The 22,031-nt window shown below is 33.3% G+C and overlaps 1 protein-coding gene across 2 annotated transcripts in view; it reads left to right on the top strand.

Moving 5' to 3' along the window:
- Positions 1-881: 881 nt before the first annotated feature.
- Positions 882-22,031, top strand: part of Gtf2a1l (general transcription factor IIA subunit 1 like) — a 45,794-nt gene continuing 24,644 nt past the window's right edge. Inside the window, exons 1-6 of one of the 2 annotated variants that reach the window (XM_015479679.1) lie at positions 882-936; positions 3,260-3,361; positions 3,615-3,738; positions 15,787-15,842; positions 18,150-18,234; positions 19,419-19,987. In XM_015479679.1, coding sequence (XP_015335165.1) covers positions 916-936; positions 3,260-3,361; positions 3,615-3,738; positions 15,787-15,842; positions 18,150-18,234; positions 19,419-19,987 — 957 coding nt within the window. In that variant the 5' untranslated portion in view covers positions 882-915. The remainder of the gene's footprint in view (positions 937-3,259; positions 3,362-3,614; positions 3,739-15,786; positions 15,843-18,149; positions 18,235-19,418; positions 19,988-22,031) is intronic. The other variant, XM_015479680.1, reaches the window with a different exon arrangement.

Raw genomic sequence — 22,031 nt, 5'->3', positions numbered from 1 at the left:
TTAACTAGGTAAGCTAAGCACCTTATGATATGCTCAATCTTTCGGAAGATGGAGAAAATGATTGCAGGTCAAAAGATGGTGACCTCTGCTTGAGGAAAAGGAGACTGGATGCCACTGGGGACCTGACTTCAAACAGTGGTTCTCCATGTTGGTTGCATTTTAGAATCAGATACTCTGGGGTGAGGTGTAGGCACCAGACTTTTTTTTTTTTTTTAAAGCTCCTCACATGATTTTAATGTATACCAAAGTTGAGACTCTGAAGACAGTGGGTCTCATTTGAATGTCCATTAAAACCACCCAGAAAGCACGTTAAAATTACAGAATGCTGGGCCCCTCCCTCCAGTTTCTGATTGAGTGGGTGTGGATGGACTTCGATCATTTGCATTTTAAATAGGTTCCCAGGTGATGTTGCTGCTGCCCATTCTCTGGATGGCTCTCGCTATATTTTAAAATAACAATATGGAGTTCAGCTGGGTTTAGGGGTAGGAATGAAAATTGGTAAAAGCAGATATCACTAAACTCCCTTCTTATCTCTTGCCACACCCTTCCTTCAAAGCTCAACTGGAACTGGGATCTACCACTGCATTGTCCCTATTTTCTTGGTCTTTATTTCACAGACAGAGGAAATAAAGGCCCTTTGGAGTCATGGGAACAGCCGAAAGATGGTAAGGCCCGACCTAACCAGTCATTCATTTTAGCTGTCCTTCCTCAGGCAAGCCAACCTCCCCTCTGAAGAGACACAGCGCTTGCAATCAACCCTGCTCCACTCACGGAGCTTAGCTTCTTCCCTGCCCCGCCCTCGGCGTTTTCCGAGGTTGCCCACGTTCTCCCCTAGCTGTTCAAAACCAGCCCTCGCGCCCCTGGGCGGTACATCCCGTGCTGCGCAGGCGTGAAGGGCCCGCTGGAGCCGCTGTCATGGCCTGCGTCAACCCAGTGGTAAGGAGGGCCGCAGGCTCCGCGCATGGGAGCGGCCTAGGACACTGGGTTCACAGCAGTTGAACCCTGCTCACCCTTTAGTCATCAGTGATAAGCCATACACTTTCATAAACCCTGTTCCTTACTTCTGTGTTGAGGAAGCTGACGAGGGCCAGTGGTTTGGCCGGAAGTCGGGCCTGGCCCAACCGGAAGAAGTGATGTCCTCCTGCTCCAAGTTGAGGTTGTCTAGGTTAGGGTTGGAACGTGTTTAGAGGTGGAGCTCACCCTCTGCCTTGCGGATTTTCTATGTGTTTAGAAATTCCTAAGCTCACTTGTAGTCTAATTTTTAATTTTGCTACAGACATTGTCGATTGAAGCTGTTATTTACTAACATGAAATAACAGGTAATGCGATATGGCTTGTTACCCGGTCGTCTTCCTTTTCCCATTCTCTAGCCCCTTTAGCGCTGAAGTGTTCAACCCTCAGACATTGACTTTGTGTCCTCGAAGAGTACCTGAACCTCACAAAATTCACAGGCTGACTGGCACTTGTGAGACTCTCCATCCATCTTAAAAACCTAAATTAAAGAAAAAAAAAGAAAAAGGATTCATCTTTATTATCAATAGGCTTCACATTTCCTGAAAGACAATGTGTTCATCCAGATGGGTTTTTTTTTTTTTTGGAGGGGACAAATATGATTCCAAGTATACATAAGTAGAATTAAATGTTCCATTTTTAGAGGCATGCTATTTTAGTGTATATCCATTTTATGATACTGTTTTAAGAATTGTAGAACACTTATACTTGAAAATAAGTTTACAGGGTGAAATGATTTCCCTGAGTGTGAACTCCAAGGAGAGGGTGGTGTGCATGTTTTCCTTCAGAGGTGTTAAGATGGACTTCTGGATTATATATAGTTTTAATAAAGACAGTAAATAGGGAAAGCAGTATGAAGTCTAAATGTAGTCTTAGAAGAGAAACTACGTTCAATACCTATTTTGTTTTTGAAAAATTGTGTCTAATGGCTTCTTTTTGACTGCTGCTGTTATACTCTGAGGGCAGATCTTAAAGATGTTTTTAGCCCTAGGAATTTTTTCCTCTAGCTCTAAGTGTGATCACACTAGCTGGGATTAACACTGAAGCACCCATTTAGAATGCCTTTATCTGGGTAAACTGTTTTAGAAGAAGCAACCAATCTAAGGGCACTTAGCCTTAATGGATATGCTTGTGAATAACATATTATTTAAATGTTACTGATTGGCCTATTCATAGGCTTACCCTGGATCTTTAGAAGGATTATTTTAGAATTTAGCTTCTCTTGGAGTTTACAGGAGTATTTAGAGTATTTTATGGGATGTATGAAAAAGTAATCCTAGAGTGCCACAGTATTCATTTTGGCCTGATTAAGCAATTTGAGACAAGAGCAACTCAATTAAATTCCTGTTTTGCTTTTCTTGTCAGTGGAACTTCCACTGGATCAGTATTGTCAGCACTTAGAATTGCCATATTGGATTGGAGACCTCGGTGGAACACACTTTACATAGCTTTGAAGGACTAAGTTTATTGCACATGTTCATTGTTGTGTTGATGTAAATGATGTTTAATCTGGGTATGAATCTGCTTAATTTCATTTCATGGCATGTTTTTACTAGGAAACACTTTAGGATGTTATTTTGTCTCTACAGTATGCACATTGTAGAAGGGTGAGGTTGTTAGTGCGCTTTGTAGTTTTTGTTTAGGAAATTCATTTTGGTGCAGTTGTTTATTAACTTGATAAGGGTTCAGAATATGTGTGTGTGTGCACACACATGTGCGCATACACACTTTTTTTTTGGTTTGTGGGATTTGAAAGTAGGACAGGCTTTGATTTCCCCAGTGTTAAGACATGAAGTTTATTTACATTTATGGAAATAATATAGTGAACTCTAATAGTTCACTAATAGTGGCTACTTTGAGAAAAAGTTAAATTGAAAACAGTTTAATTTCCAGCTGCCTTAAATTAATTTCCATTTTATAAGGAATGGGGAGGTTAAATACTGCCACAGAAGTCAAGTAACATAACCATAATCATCTATCTTTATAAGATTATCTCAATTGTATTCTTGTAGTTCAGCCTTGTAGATGGGGGTGGGATACAAGGGGGCTGCAGCTAGAACTAAAGCTTTGAAGCTAGCACAATTTATAAAAAGCTAAGTATATACTGGGAATGGCATGTACTTAGTAAAAATCCTTCCAGTGCTTATTTTTTTTAAAACTATAAGATTAGAAAGTATATACTACATGTTTTTAAAGGCAAGTAATTCAAACTTGAGAATTTAAAACTTTAATAATTGCTTTTATGTAGCCTAAACTCTACAGATCTGTAATTGAAGATGTAATTGAAGGAGTGCGGGATCTATTTGTTGAAGAAGGTATAGAGGAACAAGTTTTAAAGGACTTGAAACAGGTTTGTGGACAATACAAGTTTCTGTTCTTGTAGTTTTCAACTTAAAAAAACTGATAATTATAGTTATAACCCAACCAATATAGTTTAGTACTTAACCATTGTACCATCAGCAGAAAATTCCATTTTAAAACTTTAAAAATAGAAGTAAATATCCGATTTTTTAAAAGTATGTATATGTATGTGTGTGTGTGTGTGTGTGTGTGTGTGTGTATATATATATATATATATTTTTTTTTTTTTTTTTTTTTTCCAGCTCTGGGAAACCAAAGTTTTGCAGTCTAAAGCAACAGAAGACTTCTTCAGAAATAGTGTCCATTCACCTTTGTTCACCCTTCAGTTGCCACACAGCTTGCATCAAACATTGCAATCATCAACAGGTTGGATAAAGTTTGTAAATTAGTATTATCTACATCTTTAGAATGATTTCTCTTTTGATAATGTTTTTTAATTAGGATAATATTCTTAAAGTATAGATGACTTAAACCTCAACATCATTTCCATTAAGTGAACATGGTGTAAATCATCACTTCATGTTATTATTGAAAGAAAACTCTGGCTATTCAAACTAGTTTTTTAAAAGAATATTTACTTTTTTAGTTGTAGGTGGACACACAATATCTTTATTTCATTTTTTTTTTTAATGTGGTGGTGAGGATCAAACCCAGTGCCTCAAGTGTGCTAGGCGAGCACCCTACCATTGAGCCACAACTCCAGCCCTCAAATTAGTTTTTTAAAAAATAATAAATTTCATAAAGGTGACAAAACCTTGCTTTAGAGAAGCAAGTTATATAGTTCTTGAGCTTGGAGCATACGCGGGTTGTTTCAGAGAATTTGATTGGGTCCAGTAGAAATAATCTAGCCATTATTGCTGAAGTAGCAGAGGGAAAGTGGGAAAGGTGTTTGCATGCTTTACATTCTCTTTGTTCCTTTTACTTTCTGTGTCTGTTGTTAGTAATCAATTATTGTATTGGAAGCAAAATGGAGAGTGAAAAAAATATGGAGATTATTCAGGCTACTTCACTATTTCGATTATGTAAAATAATGGCAAGAAATTGACCATGTGCATTTTATGTTTATTCTCGAATTTATTGAATCTAGACCTTTGCTTTTAAGGGAAATATTTGTTTATACTATATATGCCAATTGGAGTTGGGAAAGACTAAATGGTAAAACTGATATTATCCTATCTGTCTTTTCAGTTCTGATTCTTATAATCTTTATCTTACTCATGGGATATATATACACACGTAAATAGATTTTATTTGGTTTAGCTGAAATTCAATAGAGTAGTATCTGCAAGAAGTGAGAGTAGAATTCAGATTAGATTGTCAATAATAAGTAGATTGTTCTTGCATGCTTTTGAAAATTCACATGAAAATTACATAGGCCAAGGTGAAGAGAAAATAGGATGCTAGAACCTCTTATAAAATGGGAGACTTTGAGTATGGCAGCAATTTATAACCTATAAAAATGAAAAAGTAATAATCGAGTTACCAAACACAAGTTTTATCTAATACTGTGCTTACAAAAATATAATTTTCTTCTTTAAATATTAGTCATAATAGATTTTTTCTCTTCTTTTTTATTGTACATAATGGTGGGATTTGTTGTTACATATTACATGTACACAATATAACAATATAATTTGGCCAGTATCCCTCCCCAGGACTTCCCCCAGTCATGACAGTTGTAATTGTTGAACCACTGAAATGTTTTCATCAATCATTGGGTTTTTGACTATGGTTTCATTTTTACCTTTATGGTGTCAGAATATTTCCTTTAGCTGTTTAACATTCTTTTTTTTTTTTAATCTCTATTTTTTTAAATTAAAGAACTCTGGAGGTTCTTTTTGCTTGGGGTTGATGTGAGGGTGTGGTAGATAGGCAGGCTGAAAATACTTCACTGTCTTTTATCAAAAGCATAGTGAACCCCTTAGGGGTTCTTTGTCATTCAAAATTGCAATACTTCATTTTACCGCAAGATGGTAATATTACCAGTGATTTAAATCACAAAATAGTCTGGCAGCTAATATATCTAGCTAGTTTTCACTCTGAACCTATTCTTATTCTGTGTCTTAGGAGTTAGAATAATAGAAATAATTACATTTAAAATAAGACAGTTTTCCTCCTTATTCTCCTCTACATGATTTATAATGAAGAGGTTTAAGAGGAATTACTGTATCCTTTAAAAGTGCATTATAGACCTTGTTCCTATCTGTCTTCATTTCTTGGTACCCTACAATAAGATTCTTGAAATAAATAGCCTCATAAAATTTAAGTACTTCTTAATTGTATCTTCTCATGGTATGCTTTTAAAAGCCTGATTAAAATAACTTAAACTTCTACAATCTTTTCATTTCTTTTGATACTAGGTTCAAATTAAATCTACAATTGAATAAGTCATCTGCTTTTTTTTCTGTTCCACTTTAAAACTTGTTTGCTATACCATATTTTTGACTGCATTATTTATTTGTTTAGAATTTCCTGTATCTTTAGTTCTCAACATTTTTTATAAAGGACTCCTTTATATTCTTAAAAATTGAGGACCCTAAGGAACATTTTAAAATGTGGATTGTAAATATGTATTAAAAGATTGAAATTAAAACTAAGAAATAAAAAATGGTTTATTTATTTAAAAATTCAATTATTTGTTTATATATATGAAAAATAACTTTACAATAAAAATTTTTAGTAAGGTGGCATTGTTTTACTTTTCTGCAAATTTTGTTAATGTCTGCTTTAATATAAGACAACTGGGTTCTCATGTCTTTTTAAATTTAAATATTGTGTATATTTAAGGTGAACACCATGTTTTGAGATATGTGTGAATATATATAGTGAAAAGGTTATATAATTCTGTAAATTAATATATCTATCATCTTAGTAGTTTTCCATTTCTAAAAATTGTGGCAAGTGTACCTAAAGTCTACTCTTTTCATAGCAAAAATCCTGAGTGTGGTACAATATTAAGTACCCTCATAATGTTGTACATCTGATCTTTAGACTTATTGATTTTGTGTTTCTGTTGCTTTGTGTTCTTGGACCTACATTTTTCCATTCCATGCTCCCCTGCCCTTGATAACCACTGTTTTATTCTCTACCTCTGTGTATTTGACTTTTGACTTTTTTTTTTAAGATTCTGCATATGAGTGAGATCATATAGTACCTTTTTCTTTGTGTCTGCCTTATTCCACATAGCATAAAGACTTCCATTTTCATCCATATTGTGTGACAGAGGGCAGAATCTCCTTTTTGAAAGCTGAACAATAATCCATTGTGTATATAAATTACATTTTCTTGATCCATTTGTCCATCATTGGACATGTTGGTTATTAGTTCATCTTGGCTGTTATGAATAATGCTGCAATGAACTTGGAAGTACAGATACTTATGAGGTAGTGATTTAATATCTTTTGGGTATATATTCATAAGAAGGGTTGCTGGGTTATATGGTGGTTCTATTATTAATTTCTTTAGGAACCTCTGTACTGCTTTCTGCAGTGGCTGTACCATTCTGTATTGTCATCAACAATCACAAAGATTCCCTTTTCTCTGAATTTTCACCAATACTTGTAATCTCTCATCTTTTTGATAATAGCCATCCTTACAGGTGTAGGTAATGTCTCATAGTTTTGATGGGCATTTCTATGATGTTTAGTGATGCTGAGCACCTTTTCATATACTTATTGATCATTTTTATTTTCTCTTTAGAAAAATATCTATCTAGGTTCTTTTGCTCATTTTTTAGTTGGGTTATTTTCTGCTGACTCTTTAATTGCCTAAACTCTTTAATATATTTTGGATATTAGCACTTTATCAGATGTATGGTTTGTGTGTATATTCTCCCGATCTGCCTTTATATTTTGTTGATTCTTTCTTGTTGTGCAGAGGTTTGATGTAGTTCCATTTATTTTTGTTTTATAGCCTTAACTTTTGTTGTGGTATTAAAAAAAATCATTGCCAAGTCTAGTGTCAGGGAGGTTTTTTTTTTTTTTTTTTTTAATGTTTTTTTCTGGAAGTTTTATGGTTCAGGTATAATTTTAGGTCATTTATTAATTTTGAGTTGATTTTTTTATATATGGTATAAGCTGTCCAATTTTATTATACTGCATGTGAAAATCCAGTTTTCCCAGTACCATTTATTAAAGAGACTGTTTTTTCCCTATTGTGTCATCTTATTGCCCTTGTTAAAAATTAGTTAACCATATATATTTGGATTGATTTCTAGTTTCTAAGTATTTTTGTATTAGTACTTTACTGTTTTGATTACTAATAGCTTTGTAATGTTATTTTGTTTGTTTGTTTTTGAGATAGGGATCTCACTGTGTTGTCCAGGCTGGCTGTGAACTCCTGAACTCAAGTAATCCTTCTACCTCAGCCTCCTGAGTAACTGGGACTATAGGCATATGTGGCTGTGCCTGGCTTTATACTTTTAAATCAGGCAGTATGATGTCTCCAACTTTTTCTATATATGAATTGCTTTGGTTATTTGAGTTTTTTTTTTTTTGTAATTCCTTATGAATTTTAGCATTTTTCAATTTCTGTGAATAATGCCATGGAAATTTTGATAATGATTGAAACTGAATCTGTAATTGCTTTGGGAAGCATTATACATTCTAACAATATTTTAACAATATTAATTCCTTCAGTCCATGAATAGGGAGTATCTTTTCATTTGTTTCTTCTTCATTTTTTTTCATCATTGTCTTTTAGTTTTCAGAATAGAGGTACAGATCTTTTATCTTCTTGATTAAATTTCTTCCTGTTTTAATTTTTAGATGCTATCATAAATGGGATAATTTTCTTGATTTCTTTATTAGATTGATTGTTATTTTATATAGATATGTAACTGATTTTTCTATGTTACTTTTATATCCTGCAAATTTATTGAACGTATTAGTTCTAACTCTGTGTGTGTGTGTGTGTGTTTGTGTGTGTGTGTTTTTGGGTTCTTTCTATACAGGACCATGCCCTTTGCAAATAAAGATAACTTTACTTCTTTGTTTCTGATTTGTATGCCTTGTATTTATTTTTCTTGTCTGATTGCTCTGGGTAGAACTTCTGTGTTGAAGAGAGGTGGTGAGAGTAGGTACTCTTTCTTTATGCTCGATCTTGAAGGGAAAGCTTTCAGTTTTTCCCTGTTGATTTTTTAAAAATATGTTTTTAGTTGTAGGTGGACATAATACTTTTATTTTATTTATTTATTTATATGTGGTGCTGAGGTTCAAACTCAGTGCCTCACATGTGCTAGGCGAGCTCTTTATACTGAGCCACAACCCCAGCCCCTCCCCAATGATTTTTGATGTTAGCTGTGGGGTTCTCTCTTCTTTCTTTTCCTGGGGATCAAACCCAGGGCCTCACATATGCTAGGCAAGTACTCAACCACTGAACTATATCCTCAGCCCTGGTTTTCTATTTAGAATGTCTTTTTCTGCTTCTGGTGTCAAGCTAATGTTGGCTTAGTAATTGTGTTTGCCTTTAGTTCTCTTTTTTGAAAGAGTTTAAGGATTGGTATTAATTTTTTTTTTTTTTTGAATGTTTGGTAGAATTCAATCCCAGAATCCATCTAGTCCTGGGCTTTGTTTTGTTGGGACGTTTTTAACTTACTTAAAAAAAAAAAAAGACTTTTAACTGACATGTAATAATTGTATATATTTATGGAGTATAGTGTGATATTTAGCACATGTATACATGGTACATACTAATCAAATTAGGGCAATAGCATTGGATTTCTTTGTCTCTTTATGTTTGGAGCTTTTGAGCTTCTTCTAGATTTTCATAAAATATATAATAGATTATTGTGAATTATAGTCATCTCACTATAGTGGAACACTAGAATTGTTCTATCTAATTGTGTTTTGGTATCCGTTATCTCATACCCTCTCTTTTTCTACCTGCTGTGTTAGCCTAAAGATATCAGTATTCTACGTTCAGATCAACTTTTTTTTTTTTCCCCTCCCAATGCTGGAGATTGAATCCAGGCCTGTTTTACCATTGAGTTTTATCCCCCTCCCCGCTTCTTTTTTTTTAACTATTTATTTTTGAGATGAGTTCTTGCTAAGTTGCCCAGGCTGGCCTAAAACTTACATCCTCCTGCCTTGGCTGGGATTACAAGCTTGCACCACCATGCCTGGCTCAAACTAGTGTTTTTAGCTTCCACATATGAGAAAGAACATGTAGTATTTGTTCTTCTATGTTTGGATTATTTCCCTTAATATCATGTCCTGTTGGAGGTTTTAGATTATTACTTCTATCTTTTCAATATCTATTTCTACAATCAAACTGTTATACTATGTTGTGATTGTTAAAACACATGAAGAAAATTTAGCTTTTCACAGATACGTAATTGGAAAAGGGCTTTTTTTTTGGTAGCATTTTCAGATAATTTGATACTACAGTAAAGTTTAGGTGGAATCTGAACCTAAATCAAGGAATTTTTTAGAATGTTACATTAGAGTTTATGTTGGTGTACATATCTTGCACTTTAAATGCCTTTTCACTCCTGTAATTTTGTGATGTATGTTGATTATTTAGAAAATATTGTTTCACTGCATTATACAGTTGAAACATTGTTCATTATATAAGGTTAAAAAATGGCTGGGCACAGTGGTGCACACCTGTAATCCCAGCAGCTCTGGAGTTTGAGGCAGGAGGATCACGAGTTCAAAGCCAGCCTCAGTAACAGCAAGGTGCTAAGCAACTCAGTGAGACCCTGTCTCTGAATAAAATACAAAATAAGGCCTGGGATGTGGCTCTCGGTGGTTGAGTGCTTCTCAGTTCAATCCCTGGTATAAAAAAAAATTATATTCATTATTATCACTCCACATCTCATCTACTGTGATAGATATAATATAATAGGTGATACATTCTAAGTTTTGCTCGAAAGCTTGAATTTTATCATTGGAAAATACCATTAGTTTGTTTTTTAATAATTTTTAAATTTATTCTAATTTGTTATAATATGACAGCAGAATGCACTACAATTCATATTACCCATCTAGAGCACAATTTTTCATATCTCTGGCCATACACAAAGTAGAGTTACACCATTTATGTCTTCACAGCCACATCAATGTTTATAGCAGCACAGTTCACAATAACTAAACTGTGGAAGCAATCTAGATGCCCTTTAGTAGATGAATAGATACAGAAAATGTGGTATATATACACAATGGAATATTATTCAGCATTAAAAGATAATAAAATCATGGCATTTGCAGGTAAATGGATGGAGTTGGAGAATATAATGCTAAATGAAGTTAGTCAATCTCAAAAAACCAAATGCCAAATGTTTTCTCTGATACAAGGATATTGAGCATTGGAGGAATAGATGAACACTAGATAGGGCAAAGGGGTGGGAGGGAAAAGGAGGGGGAATGGGGTAGGAAAGACAGTGGATTGGGGTGGATATCATTACCCTGAGTACATGTATAAAGACATTAGTTTGTTTTTTTGAAGCAAATGCTTAGTTCATTTTTGAGAGTTTGCCAAATATCCAGATGCAATAAAACATAGTTTCTGTCATTCTTTCCATTTAAAATGATGTTCCTTGAAAAAAGAGGCTAGGTCAACTCTCCACTTAAATAAGAGCATAAATGCTTTTGCTTGTACATCTTTACACTTCCATATGCTGCTGAAATCTTTGTTTTCTTTTCATCTTACCATAGAATATTAAAAGGAAGCATACTTGCTGGATAAAATTCACTATAATTAATAATCCTTAGGTCATCACAGGACTTTCTTAAGTGGAACAGTTTTGGTATTGGTGCTGCTGATTTTTGTCTGATCTTTCTTCTCCTTCCTTTTACTCTTTCCCTCTGCCCTTCCTTCTGAGTGACACTGGAGAGCGCAATGACTTTATAAGGCATGGTGCTGCTGCCTTACTTCATGCTGAGGTCCCTGCAGTTTTACCCATCACTGCTTTTGTGTGTTTAATACAAATGTCAACAAAACAGAACAGACTGTAGTTAATGAAAAATGAAAAGGGCATATGTTGTCTTATTATAAACAGTTTTGAACACCCTGAAAGGGAACTTGGGACCCCCAGGGGTTTGCACATTATACTCTGAGATCTGCAGCTCTGTACTTACAGAGTGTGTGTGTTTGTATATACACATATATAATTTATAATCCATTTTTGAGAGAGAAATGGGAATCTACTAATAATTATCTCAGAATAACAGGTGTAAACTGGGACTATCCTGGGCAAACTGGAATGTGCAGTCATCCTATCCATTTTTTTAGGGGACTTTAAATTGGCTTCTGCTGTTTGGTTTTCATATCACAGTGTTGTTGTTGTTTTTTTTTAATGAAAACATCAGTCTTTGTGGGAGTAAGAGAAGGGAAGAACAGGAACACAAGTTTCTGGGGGATTTGAGCACTAAAACACTTAAACAATAGGTATAAGTAGTATTTCAGATTGTTCTTAAACTTAGGTCTGGTGGAAATTTCAGCAATGTGATTGATTGGTTCTTTAGGTGATATGAGGGGTGGAATGTTCAGTTTAGTCATCAGAATTCCATGTGCTTATGATTAGTCTCAAGAACTGATCAGTCTGCAGTTTTTGAATAATGTGACTTTCATATTAAGATTTGAAATGATTCAAAACAGAAGTAAGGCCAGGTGTGGTGATGCATGCCTGTAATCCCAGTGGCTCAGGAGGCTGAAGCAGGAGGATTGCAAGTTCAAAGCAAGCCTCAGCAGCTTAGTGGGGTTTAAGGATTTAGTGAGAATCTGTCTTAAAATAAAACAAAATAAAAGGGGAGAGGGATGTGGCTCAGTGGTGAATTACCCCTGGGTTCAATCCCTGGTACCAAAACAAACAAACAAACAAACCAAATTAAAAAATTCACCGAAAAAAACCCCAAAACAATAGAAGTAAGAATTGTGAAACTACTAGAATTTTTGATGGTGGGGAAAAAGTACACTTGTAGATGTGAATGTCACTCATGTCTGGGAAATTTGTTCTATGCCAAATTATCACATTTCAGAATTTTAAAATTATGTTTATGGAATTGAATTATTGCTATATTTTAAAATTTATTCATTTTGAAATTAATATTTCTAAGCTGGGTGAGTTGGCACATGCCTATAATCTCAGCAACTTAGAAGGCTGAGGTAAGAGGATCATAAGTTTGAGTCCAGCATAGGGAATTTAACAAGACTGTCTCAAAATCAAATATAAAAAAGGACTGAGAATGTGGCTCAGTAGTAAAACACCCTTGGGTTCAATCCCCAGTAATAATAATAATAATAATAATAATAAAAATGATAATAATAATTTCTAGAACATATATATGAAAAATCTGAAATTATGACATAGTTTGAGTGAAAACATTTAGTTAAAATTTACTTAGTTATTAAAATCATTCTGAATGTTAAAAATATGTTTCAGGTATGTTTAATGGTGTGTACAACTTGTAAATGTATATAAATGGTACATATAACTTGTGAATTTAGTATTAAATTTAGTTAGGTAGGAACTGCATGAAACTTCACTATACAATTTAGTTCAGTGCTTTTATTCTGATGTCACAAAGAAACTTTGAAAGAGCTCTTATAACTCTGCTTGATTTCCTTAAAGATAGAGAATTATCTTGTAGGATTTATTACAAGGTATTTAAAAGAGGAGGATTGTTGCTATTTTTCCTCAAGAAACTCATTTAATTGCTTCAGACAGTGCGTTAACAGATTTTTGTTTCCTCTCAGGCTATGACTTAAGCTGTAGCTGCGTAAGCTTTGCTCACTTCAGCTAATTAAGACTAATGCCATTGTGTTCCTGCCACTCCGATTCTTTCTAATTTAGCTTTTCTGAAAGAATGCCTGTTAATAAGCAAAGCCATAGATGAACAGAGGATAAAAATAATTCTGTGGCTCATTAACCATCAATCTGCAACCTCAATTCTGTTGTCTGAACGTGGGAAGAATGGTTAGTTTGCTCTTCTGAGCTTTTTGTTGTATGTGAAGAAGCCTTTCTATCATCAGAATGGGGGAGTTTTCCTTATTGCAGTATGTGAAAAACAGGCAGGCCATAATCAGCATTACACTGATACATATGTAACTTTATAAACATGCTAAGAAGTACTTTTTATTAAAGAAAAGGCAAAATGTTATTCTAATAATTACATTCAGCTAGGTGAACCTTGAGCATTTAAGGTTTATGGTTACATTGATCAATTGAGATACTTCTATTGTGGTTATTATTTGGTCTTTATACATATACATATACATATATGGTAATGGAGATTGAACTCAGGGGCACTTTACCATTGAACCATATCCTCAACCCTTTTTTAAAAAATATTTTATTTAGAGACAGGGTCTCACTGAGTTGCTTAGGGCCTTGCTAAGTTACTGAGGCTAGCTTTGAACTAATGATCCTCCTGCCTCAGCCTCCTGAGCTGCTGGGATTATAGGTGTGAGCAACTGTGCTGGGCTTTATACATAATTTTTTAATGATAGATTACATTTACAACCAGTTGGTCCACCTTTTGGATGCATTAGAAACAAAGCAATAGTCAGCATAGAAAATTGGCAGATAATAAAGGAAAGATGTATGGGATTGTGGCTTTAATGTAGGTTGCGTTGCAATTCTCCTAAGAATTTGTTCTTTTCCTTTTATAAATAGAATCTTAAAATTATTGAGCCATATTAATTGTACAAATTAAGGGTTTCACTTTAGATAATTTATTCTATTTTTCTTATCAGTCATAGTGGTTTCATTACAAAGTATTTTCATTCGTTTGTTCCTAAAGTGGTGTAGCTGTGCTTGCTAACATGGCTAAAGTACCATAAATAACTTTTAATGAAATGAATTGAAACTTATTTGAATCTATAAAATTCAGAATGGATTTATGTCAAGTTACATATTTTTGATCAATAGTATAGTTTCATAGAAATATGCCACTTAACAAATATTACTTTTTCTTCCCAATGGATAGTTGTATTTATATAGATATGACTCTGTGTCTTCTAATCTGTTCCACTGGTCTTCATTTATGGTTTTTGTGCCAATACTGTGCTGTTTTTGTTTCTATAGCTCTGTAGTATAATTTAAAGTCTGGTATTGTGATGCCTTCTGCATCACTTTTCTAAGGATTGCTTTGACTATTCTGGGCCTCTTATTTTTCCAAATGTATGCTTTCCTTTTTCTATTTCACAACTTCTTTTTCTATTTCTATGAAGAATGTCATTGGAATTTTTATAGTAATTACATTAAGTTTGTAGAGTGCTTTTAGTAGTATGGCCATTTTGACAATATTAATTCTGCCTATCCAAGAACGTGGGATATCTTTCCATCTTCTGAGGTCTTCTTCACTTTCTTTCTTTAGTGTTCTGTAGTTTTCGTTGTAGAGGTATTTCACCTTACTTGTTAGATTCATTCCCAAATATTTTATTTTATTGAGGCTATTGTTAAAGGGATAGCATCCCTGATTTGTCTTTGAGCTGATTTGTCGTTGGTGTATAGGAATGCAACTGATTTATGGGTGTTAATTTTATAACCTGCTACTTTGCTGAATTTATTTATGAGTTCTAGAAGCTTTCTGGTGGAGTTTTTTGGGTCTTCTAAATATAGAGTCATGTCATTGGCAAATAAGAATAGTTTGAGTTCTTTTCCTATTCATATCCCTTTAATTTCTTTCCTTTGTCTAATTGTTCTGGCTAGGGATTCCAGGACTATGTTCAATTAGGAGTGGTGAAAGAGGGCATCCCTGTCTTGTTCCAGTTTTTAGAAGGAATGCTTCAGTTTTTCTCATTTAGAATGATATTGGCCTTGGGTTTAGCATTTGTAGCTTTTAAAATGTTGAGTTATGTTCCTATTATCCCTAGTGTTTCTAGTGTTTTGAGCATGAATGTGTGCTGAATTTTGTCAAATGTTTTTTCTGCATTTATTGAGATAATCATATGATTCTTAAGTCTGTTGATGTGATGAATTATATATATATTGATTTCCATATATTGAACCAGCCTTGCATCCCTGGAATGAACCCACTTGATTTTGGTGCCCTATCTTTTTAATATGTTTTTCTATGCAATTTGCCAGCATTTTATTAAGAATTTTTGCATCTATGTTCATCAGAGATATTGGTCTGAAGTTTCTTTCCTTATTGTATAAGTTGTAATGGAGACTTAGTGCTACAGTTACTTACTAAAGACAATCTGCAGATGTTGTTATGGATTCCTAAAGTACAGTATGCCTGATTATACAGAAATATTTACCTTTGATACTTAAAGTAGTTTAGTTGTAAAGTCTATCTAAAGTTGCGGAAAACTATAATTAAATACTTCTGTTCTCATTTGGACTGGAAGTTTAGAATTCACTATGGTCTAACATTATAGAATATGTTTTTTTTTAAAAAAATCTATTTAGCAATTAAATTAATAAATTCTAATGAATGTGTAATATTTATTTTATTTTCTATGCAGCATCGTTAGTTATTCCTACTGGTAGAACTCTTCCAAGTTTTGCCACAGCAGAACTGGTATGTAGCTTATTTAAAATACTTTTTTTGTTTTTGTTTTTTTTTTTTGGTACTGGGAGTTAAAACCAGGGGTGCTTTGCCACCAAGTTACCTTCCCAGCCCTTTTTATTTTTTATTTTGAGACAGGGTCTCACTAAGATGCTGAAGCTGACCTTGAAGTGTGATCCTCCTGCCTCAGCCTTCCAAGTAGCCAGGATTACAGACCTGTGCCACAGCACCTGGCTAAAATTCAAAAGATATGCACTATTTTTAGTGAATGGTGGGATAATGTTGGGCATAGATGTAATTCATGATCCTTTAGAGAAAAGATGTGGTAAGAAGTGGGACACATATCATAGAATAGCTTCCATATCATAGAAAAGCTCAGGAGATTCAGAATCAACATTTTCTTACTAGTTTTTCCTGTCTTCCAGTGCAGTTGTTAGCATCTGCCCAAACTGTACTTACAAGGTTAGGAAATTTCTACAGTTACATTGAATGGGGTTTTAATATACCATATAGTGTTATATGCTTGGTGGGCCTTAATGCAGATAATTTCAATCTGTTATTTTTTTCTGATTTTTTTCCCACCAGAGTTGAGTGACTTTATAGTTCTTCCTTTTATTTAAGTGAAATATTTTGGTCATTTCATACTTTTATGAAATAGTTTCCTACCTCCCTAGGACTTGGAGATAGGAGATAAACATTATTACTTATTCATAGAAAATTGAGTAGTTTTTTAGGTGGGAAAGAATGACACATTTTCACTTTTACTTTTCTTCCATGGTACTGATGGCATATAATCCATTAACTATTTTTCATTTTCTTCTAGTCCATGAGCTACCTTTTAAGGTACAAGATTAAATGTGCCACTTATTTCCATTTCTTCATTAAGAACAAACAAAGACTATTCCTTAACTAGATTTTTGGAAAAAATGGCACTGCTTTTGATAGGAAACCTTTGAAATATCTCGGCTTTTGAGAGTAGTGGAAATATCTTTTTTTTTCCTTATTAAAGGAATAATATGCTTATATGAAGTAAAAACAAACAAATTTATAAAGTAAAATGTGAAAGAGCCCTGTAGTCTTATTACCCCAAAGATAATGGTTTTAATTGTTTGATAAATATTCACTAGACTTATTTCATGAGCTGTACATTACTTTTCAGGGCAAAAAGTAGGATTACATTTGTTACTGTTTTTGTAATTTCCTTCCTTCCATATGCACTTGTATTTTCTCTCTTTCCCTCCCTTCACCCCCTATCCCTGCTCTCCCTCCCTCCCTCTTCTTTTAGTAATATAGATGGACTCCTTTTAATGCCAGTAAACATAGATTGGATGTAGTGGATATACCATGGTTCAACTAACCAGCTTTTTGCAGATGGACCTTTAAATTCTTTTCCTTTTTAAAAAAATGTATAGCATCCCATTGGTTATAGTTATGTTTATCTGTTGTTTAAGTGACAACTTGGTAGATTCCTAAAAGTAGGATTTCTGGGTCAAAGGTCATATTTTCAATTTTAGAATACATTGCTAAATTGTCTAAAGGGTTGTTCTAGTTTATACTCATATAAACAGTAGCCTAAGGCAACTAGTTTTTCCTCACATCCTCACCAACATAGGGTGCTACTTATCAATCTTTTCTGTGGTGTGTGTGTGTGATATTAGGGATAGAATCCAGGGTCTTGCACATGCTAGGCAAGCACTCTACTAGCTGAGCCACATCCCTAGCCTACTTTATCAATTTTTTAAAATTTTCAGATCGGATAGATAAAATATTTCTTTGTCTTGATTTTATTTTTAATTTTAAAACTCTAGGGTTTAATTATTCCAAAAATAAAATTATATACTATTATGAATTATGCATTATCATATCTATTTCAAAATACCATTCATGATCAACTTAGAGACTAAAGCACCCTTATGAATAGCTGTGGTTCTTATATTTGACACCTTAGGAGTCAGTGGCCCAGTCAAAGCTAGGCATTGAGTAAGTTTTATGAATTGGTGTTCATTCTATTCATTAAGACTTACTGACTTCATAAAGGAAGCTACTGAGGAGAGCTATAGAAAGGGGGAAAAACGTTACTGGCTTCATTGTTAATGACTACATATTCAAAAGCCATTTTATTCAAAGAACTCAGACCTAGTATTAAATGTCGAGTATTGTCAAATTATTATTCTATTGTCTGGAATCAGATTTTTTTTCACTCCTTGTGATACCATGGGGAAAGGATATAAATAAAATATATAACTTTCTAATATAAATTTAACTAATATAAATATAAAATATAAATCTAACTTTCTAATATAAATTTCTTCTATCTAGGGCACTTCAAACTCCAGTGTAAACTTTACTTTTCCTGGTTATCCTATTCATGTACCAGCAGGTGTGACACTACAGACTGCATCTGGTGAGATGAATTTCTAAGAATATTTTATTTTTAGTTAGCATTGGTGCTAACTCTGGATATTAAATCTCATATTGTTTAATGAACTATACCAGAAGTTAAAGGAACCTTCAATAAAACCTATTTTAAAAATGGTATTAAGTTGGGCTGGGGTTGTGGCTCAGCGGTAGAGTGCTTGCTTAGCATGTGCGAGGCCCTGGGTTCGATCCTCAGCACCACATAAAAATAAATAAAATAAAGGTATTGTGTTGGCTACAACTAAAAAATAAATATTTAAAAAATGGTATTAAGTTGCAGTTATTGTTGTTATAGACACCATCTACCACAAAGAACACTGTATGATACCTGTCCTATATCTAATTCACTCTGAATTCTCTTTTCCAACCTTGTGTAAGATGCTTTGTATCTATTTTCTCTAATTCAAGTCAATTATCTAAATTTTAGCAAATACAAACAAAAGGATTTATCTGTGTTCCTGGTAGCTCTAATCAAGGAAAACCAAAGATTAGGTTGATCAACCTTTGCCTCCTTTTGAATTGGAGATTGCATCCCCTGATAGAAAAAACATCCATAAGTTTGGAGGTCAACCAACCTTTGCATTTCAGTACTATCTTTTGATTTAAAAGAGTATCAGACTTATTCTTTGGGTGTTGTAAAATTTAAGTACAGTGCCTAACTCAGTGCTTAAAAACTATTCAGTTCCTCTCCTGTTTAGTTGTAGTTTAAAGAAGAAGAAATTTGATAACTATTGAAATTATCAAACTCTTTTTTTTGGATAATCTTTTCTTGTAATGGTATCTTAAGTGTATGAAATACATTGTACATGATTCTTTGTTAAAATTCCATTAGGCTGATGAGATTAGTTTATCAAGCAATAGGAGAGGGTCTTGGATAAAATATTGGTGGCCTATGTGTGTCTCAGAGTGTGTCATATAAATCATAGTGGGATAAAACAGTTGAAGCAAAAGAAAATTTAAAAACTACAGTAATACATATTTCTTTTAGAAAATACAAAAAAGTCTAAAGAATAAGAGAAATTTCTAGAGATAACCACTATTACCTTATTGATAGATTTCCTCCCAGCCTGTTAGGGGTGAGTTTTTTTTTTTTTTTTACAGGAAATTAGAATTTTAATTCTATTGCTAGAATTCTAATAATACTTAAAGTTTTGTTTTCTCCTTTTTAAGGTCACCTTTATAAAGTTAATGTACCAATTATGGTTACACAGACTTCTGGAAGAGCAAGTATTCTCCAGCATCCAGTTCAACAAGTTTTTCAACAGTTTGGGCATCCTTCAATGATACAGACCAGTGTTTCATCCCTTCAAGCGACTAATAAATCACAAAGAATGGAAACTGTGCTACAGCAACCCACAATCCTACATTCTGGGCCAGTGGATAGGAAGCTCTTAAAAAATGCCACTAGTGATATACTTGTACCTCCTGGAAATGAGCATAAAATCATGCCTGAAGCTTTGTTGAGGCAGCAGGAAAACTCTCAGTACATCAGTCTTCCAGGTGTTGTATTTCCTCCACAGGTTTTGCAGACAGATTCTAATGTGGAGCCAGTGCTCAGTGTTTCAGCTAGCATGACTCAGAATCTTCATAGTGGGCCTCTCTCATTGGGCCCTCAGGTGTCTTTCCACCACATGACTGATGCACAGCTTCACGTTCTTAAAAAAAGAATGTATGGATGTGATTCTGTAAAACAACCTAGAAAAATAGAGGAACCCAGCAGCCTACCTGTTTCTGAGAAGGTATAGTTCTTTGTTCACCTTCTTGATATTAGGGAACTGACATTGTGGCCAGTGATTAGAATTCCTGAAATTTTTTTAAAGGTATAATACTAACCAGAATTATATATGTTTTGGTTTTTCCTTAGAAAATTATTTCTTCTATTTTTTTATTGGTACTTTATAGTTGTACATAATGGTGGGATTCATTGTTACATATTTGTACATGTACCTAATATAACCATATTATTTGGCCAGAATCATTCCCCAGTGTTTCTCCTTTCATAAAATTATTTCTTTATAGTTTTAAGTATAACTATCAGTTCTTAAAGTATTCATACTCAGCATTTCTTAACTTTTTGTTTCCATTGATGAATCAGAATACTTCTTTAAAGAGAATGCGTTTATTTTGAGGTAACCCATTTTACCTCTCCCTTAGATTGTGAGAAATGTTTTTTTTTTTTTTTTGGTTTAGAGATAAAATTTAAAAGACCCAGAAATCTATCCCAGTATTTAATGAATATTTTGAGATTAATTCATTGTCAATGTACAAAAGTTGTCTGATGTATTTCCTATTTTACCTAATTTTCTTGAACTTGCATATGAAAGACTTCCCTACACAAGGAATTATCTTGCTAGTAATTTTGTTTCCCTCTGTCTGTTGAAATACTAGTTTTATTGAATTTCTTTTGGAATTCAGATCATTAAAAAGAAAGTTTCTAATTAATTTTACATATTAAAATTGATCTGAGGTATTTATTTCCAAGAAATTCATAGTGGTAAAAGAAAGATTCATGGAAAAATTTGGGTTGTAAAATTAGAAACAACATTGCATTTCTAAAAATAAATGTGAGCTCCCCAAGGGAATTTTTGCTAATTCCATTTATTATTTTAGTATCATGTGACTAAGTTATGCTCTAAGTTATGCTCCAGCTAACTTAGTCATCCTCTAGTCATCCTCTAGAACCACTGTATAAAGCTGTAGTAATGTACAGTTAAGTGCCATCTGAACATTTTATTTTTAGAATATTTCATATTTCTTAGGGGAAAGATAGGGACTGTGAAGAGAGTGTGTCAAACTATTTTGGGAGTTTCAATTGACTGATAACTTTCAGAAAATATTTGACCCATTGTAGAATATTTCTGATGTTTGATGAAACCTGTACAGAATCTTTTAGCAGATTTTTAGTTTTCTTATAAAGTATTGAAATAAATGTGTTTTTTTTTTAGTATTTTTTCATGACATTTTAAACATAAAATATGAAATTTGGAGATAAATTTTAGCTAAACTAATAATTATAAAACATTTGATTTTGAGGTAAAAATGACTGTAAATTTAAAATATATATGTTTTCATCATAGTACTTTTGGAGGCATTTTTTTTTTTTTCTGGTATTCTGTGAGAATTTTGCAGATTTTTGGTGTGATGAGTCAAGGACATATTCTACTTTTAGGCATTAGATATCATCATGTACTTTTTTGATAGAGGAAAATAGATTAGTTACTGTGTATTAATCAAGAATTATTTAGGGAATACTGGTGCATTGAAGGCACAAAAAATTCAAATTCCAGATTCACTTTTATAAGCACTATGTAAAGTTAATCTCTGAAATTCAGTCACAGTCTGTAAACTAGGCATAATACCAACCTCATAAGTTTTAGAATTTTCAAAACTGTTGTATATAGAAGACGTAAAGCTTCTGATATAGAAAGCTTCAGATTAGTGTTAGTATGCTTTATGGTTACATATTGGATAATTTTTCATATCACTTGTCTATTAGTTTTAAAGTAGGTCTGTATGTGAAACACAAAATCCAAGTATACAAGAGTATGTACCTTATAAAATGCTTCCTTATTTATTTATTGTAGAATACCTTTAAATATTTAGCAATATGGGAAATTTATGCTGATCTAATTTTGAAAAAATTTATAAGTAGTTTTATTTTTTTCTAAGCAGCTTAGAGTAAGTTGTAATTAGCAGTACTTGTTTACTTGTCCTGTGTTGTAGACTCCCAGCTATCTTAAGAAACTATGCAATCTTTTTTTTTTTTTTTTTTTTTTTTTTTTT

Source organism: Marmota marmota, unplaced genomic scaffold (assembly GCF_001458135.2).
Source record: "Marmota marmota marmota unplaced genomic scaffold, marMar, whole genome shotgun sequence".
Classification (NCBI taxonomy): Eukaryota; Metazoa; Chordata; class Mammalia; order Rodentia; family Sciuridae; genus Marmota; species Marmota marmota.
The sequence above is the reverse complement of the archived record's forward strand: the minus strand, read 5'-3'. Positions and strand labels throughout refer to the sequence as shown.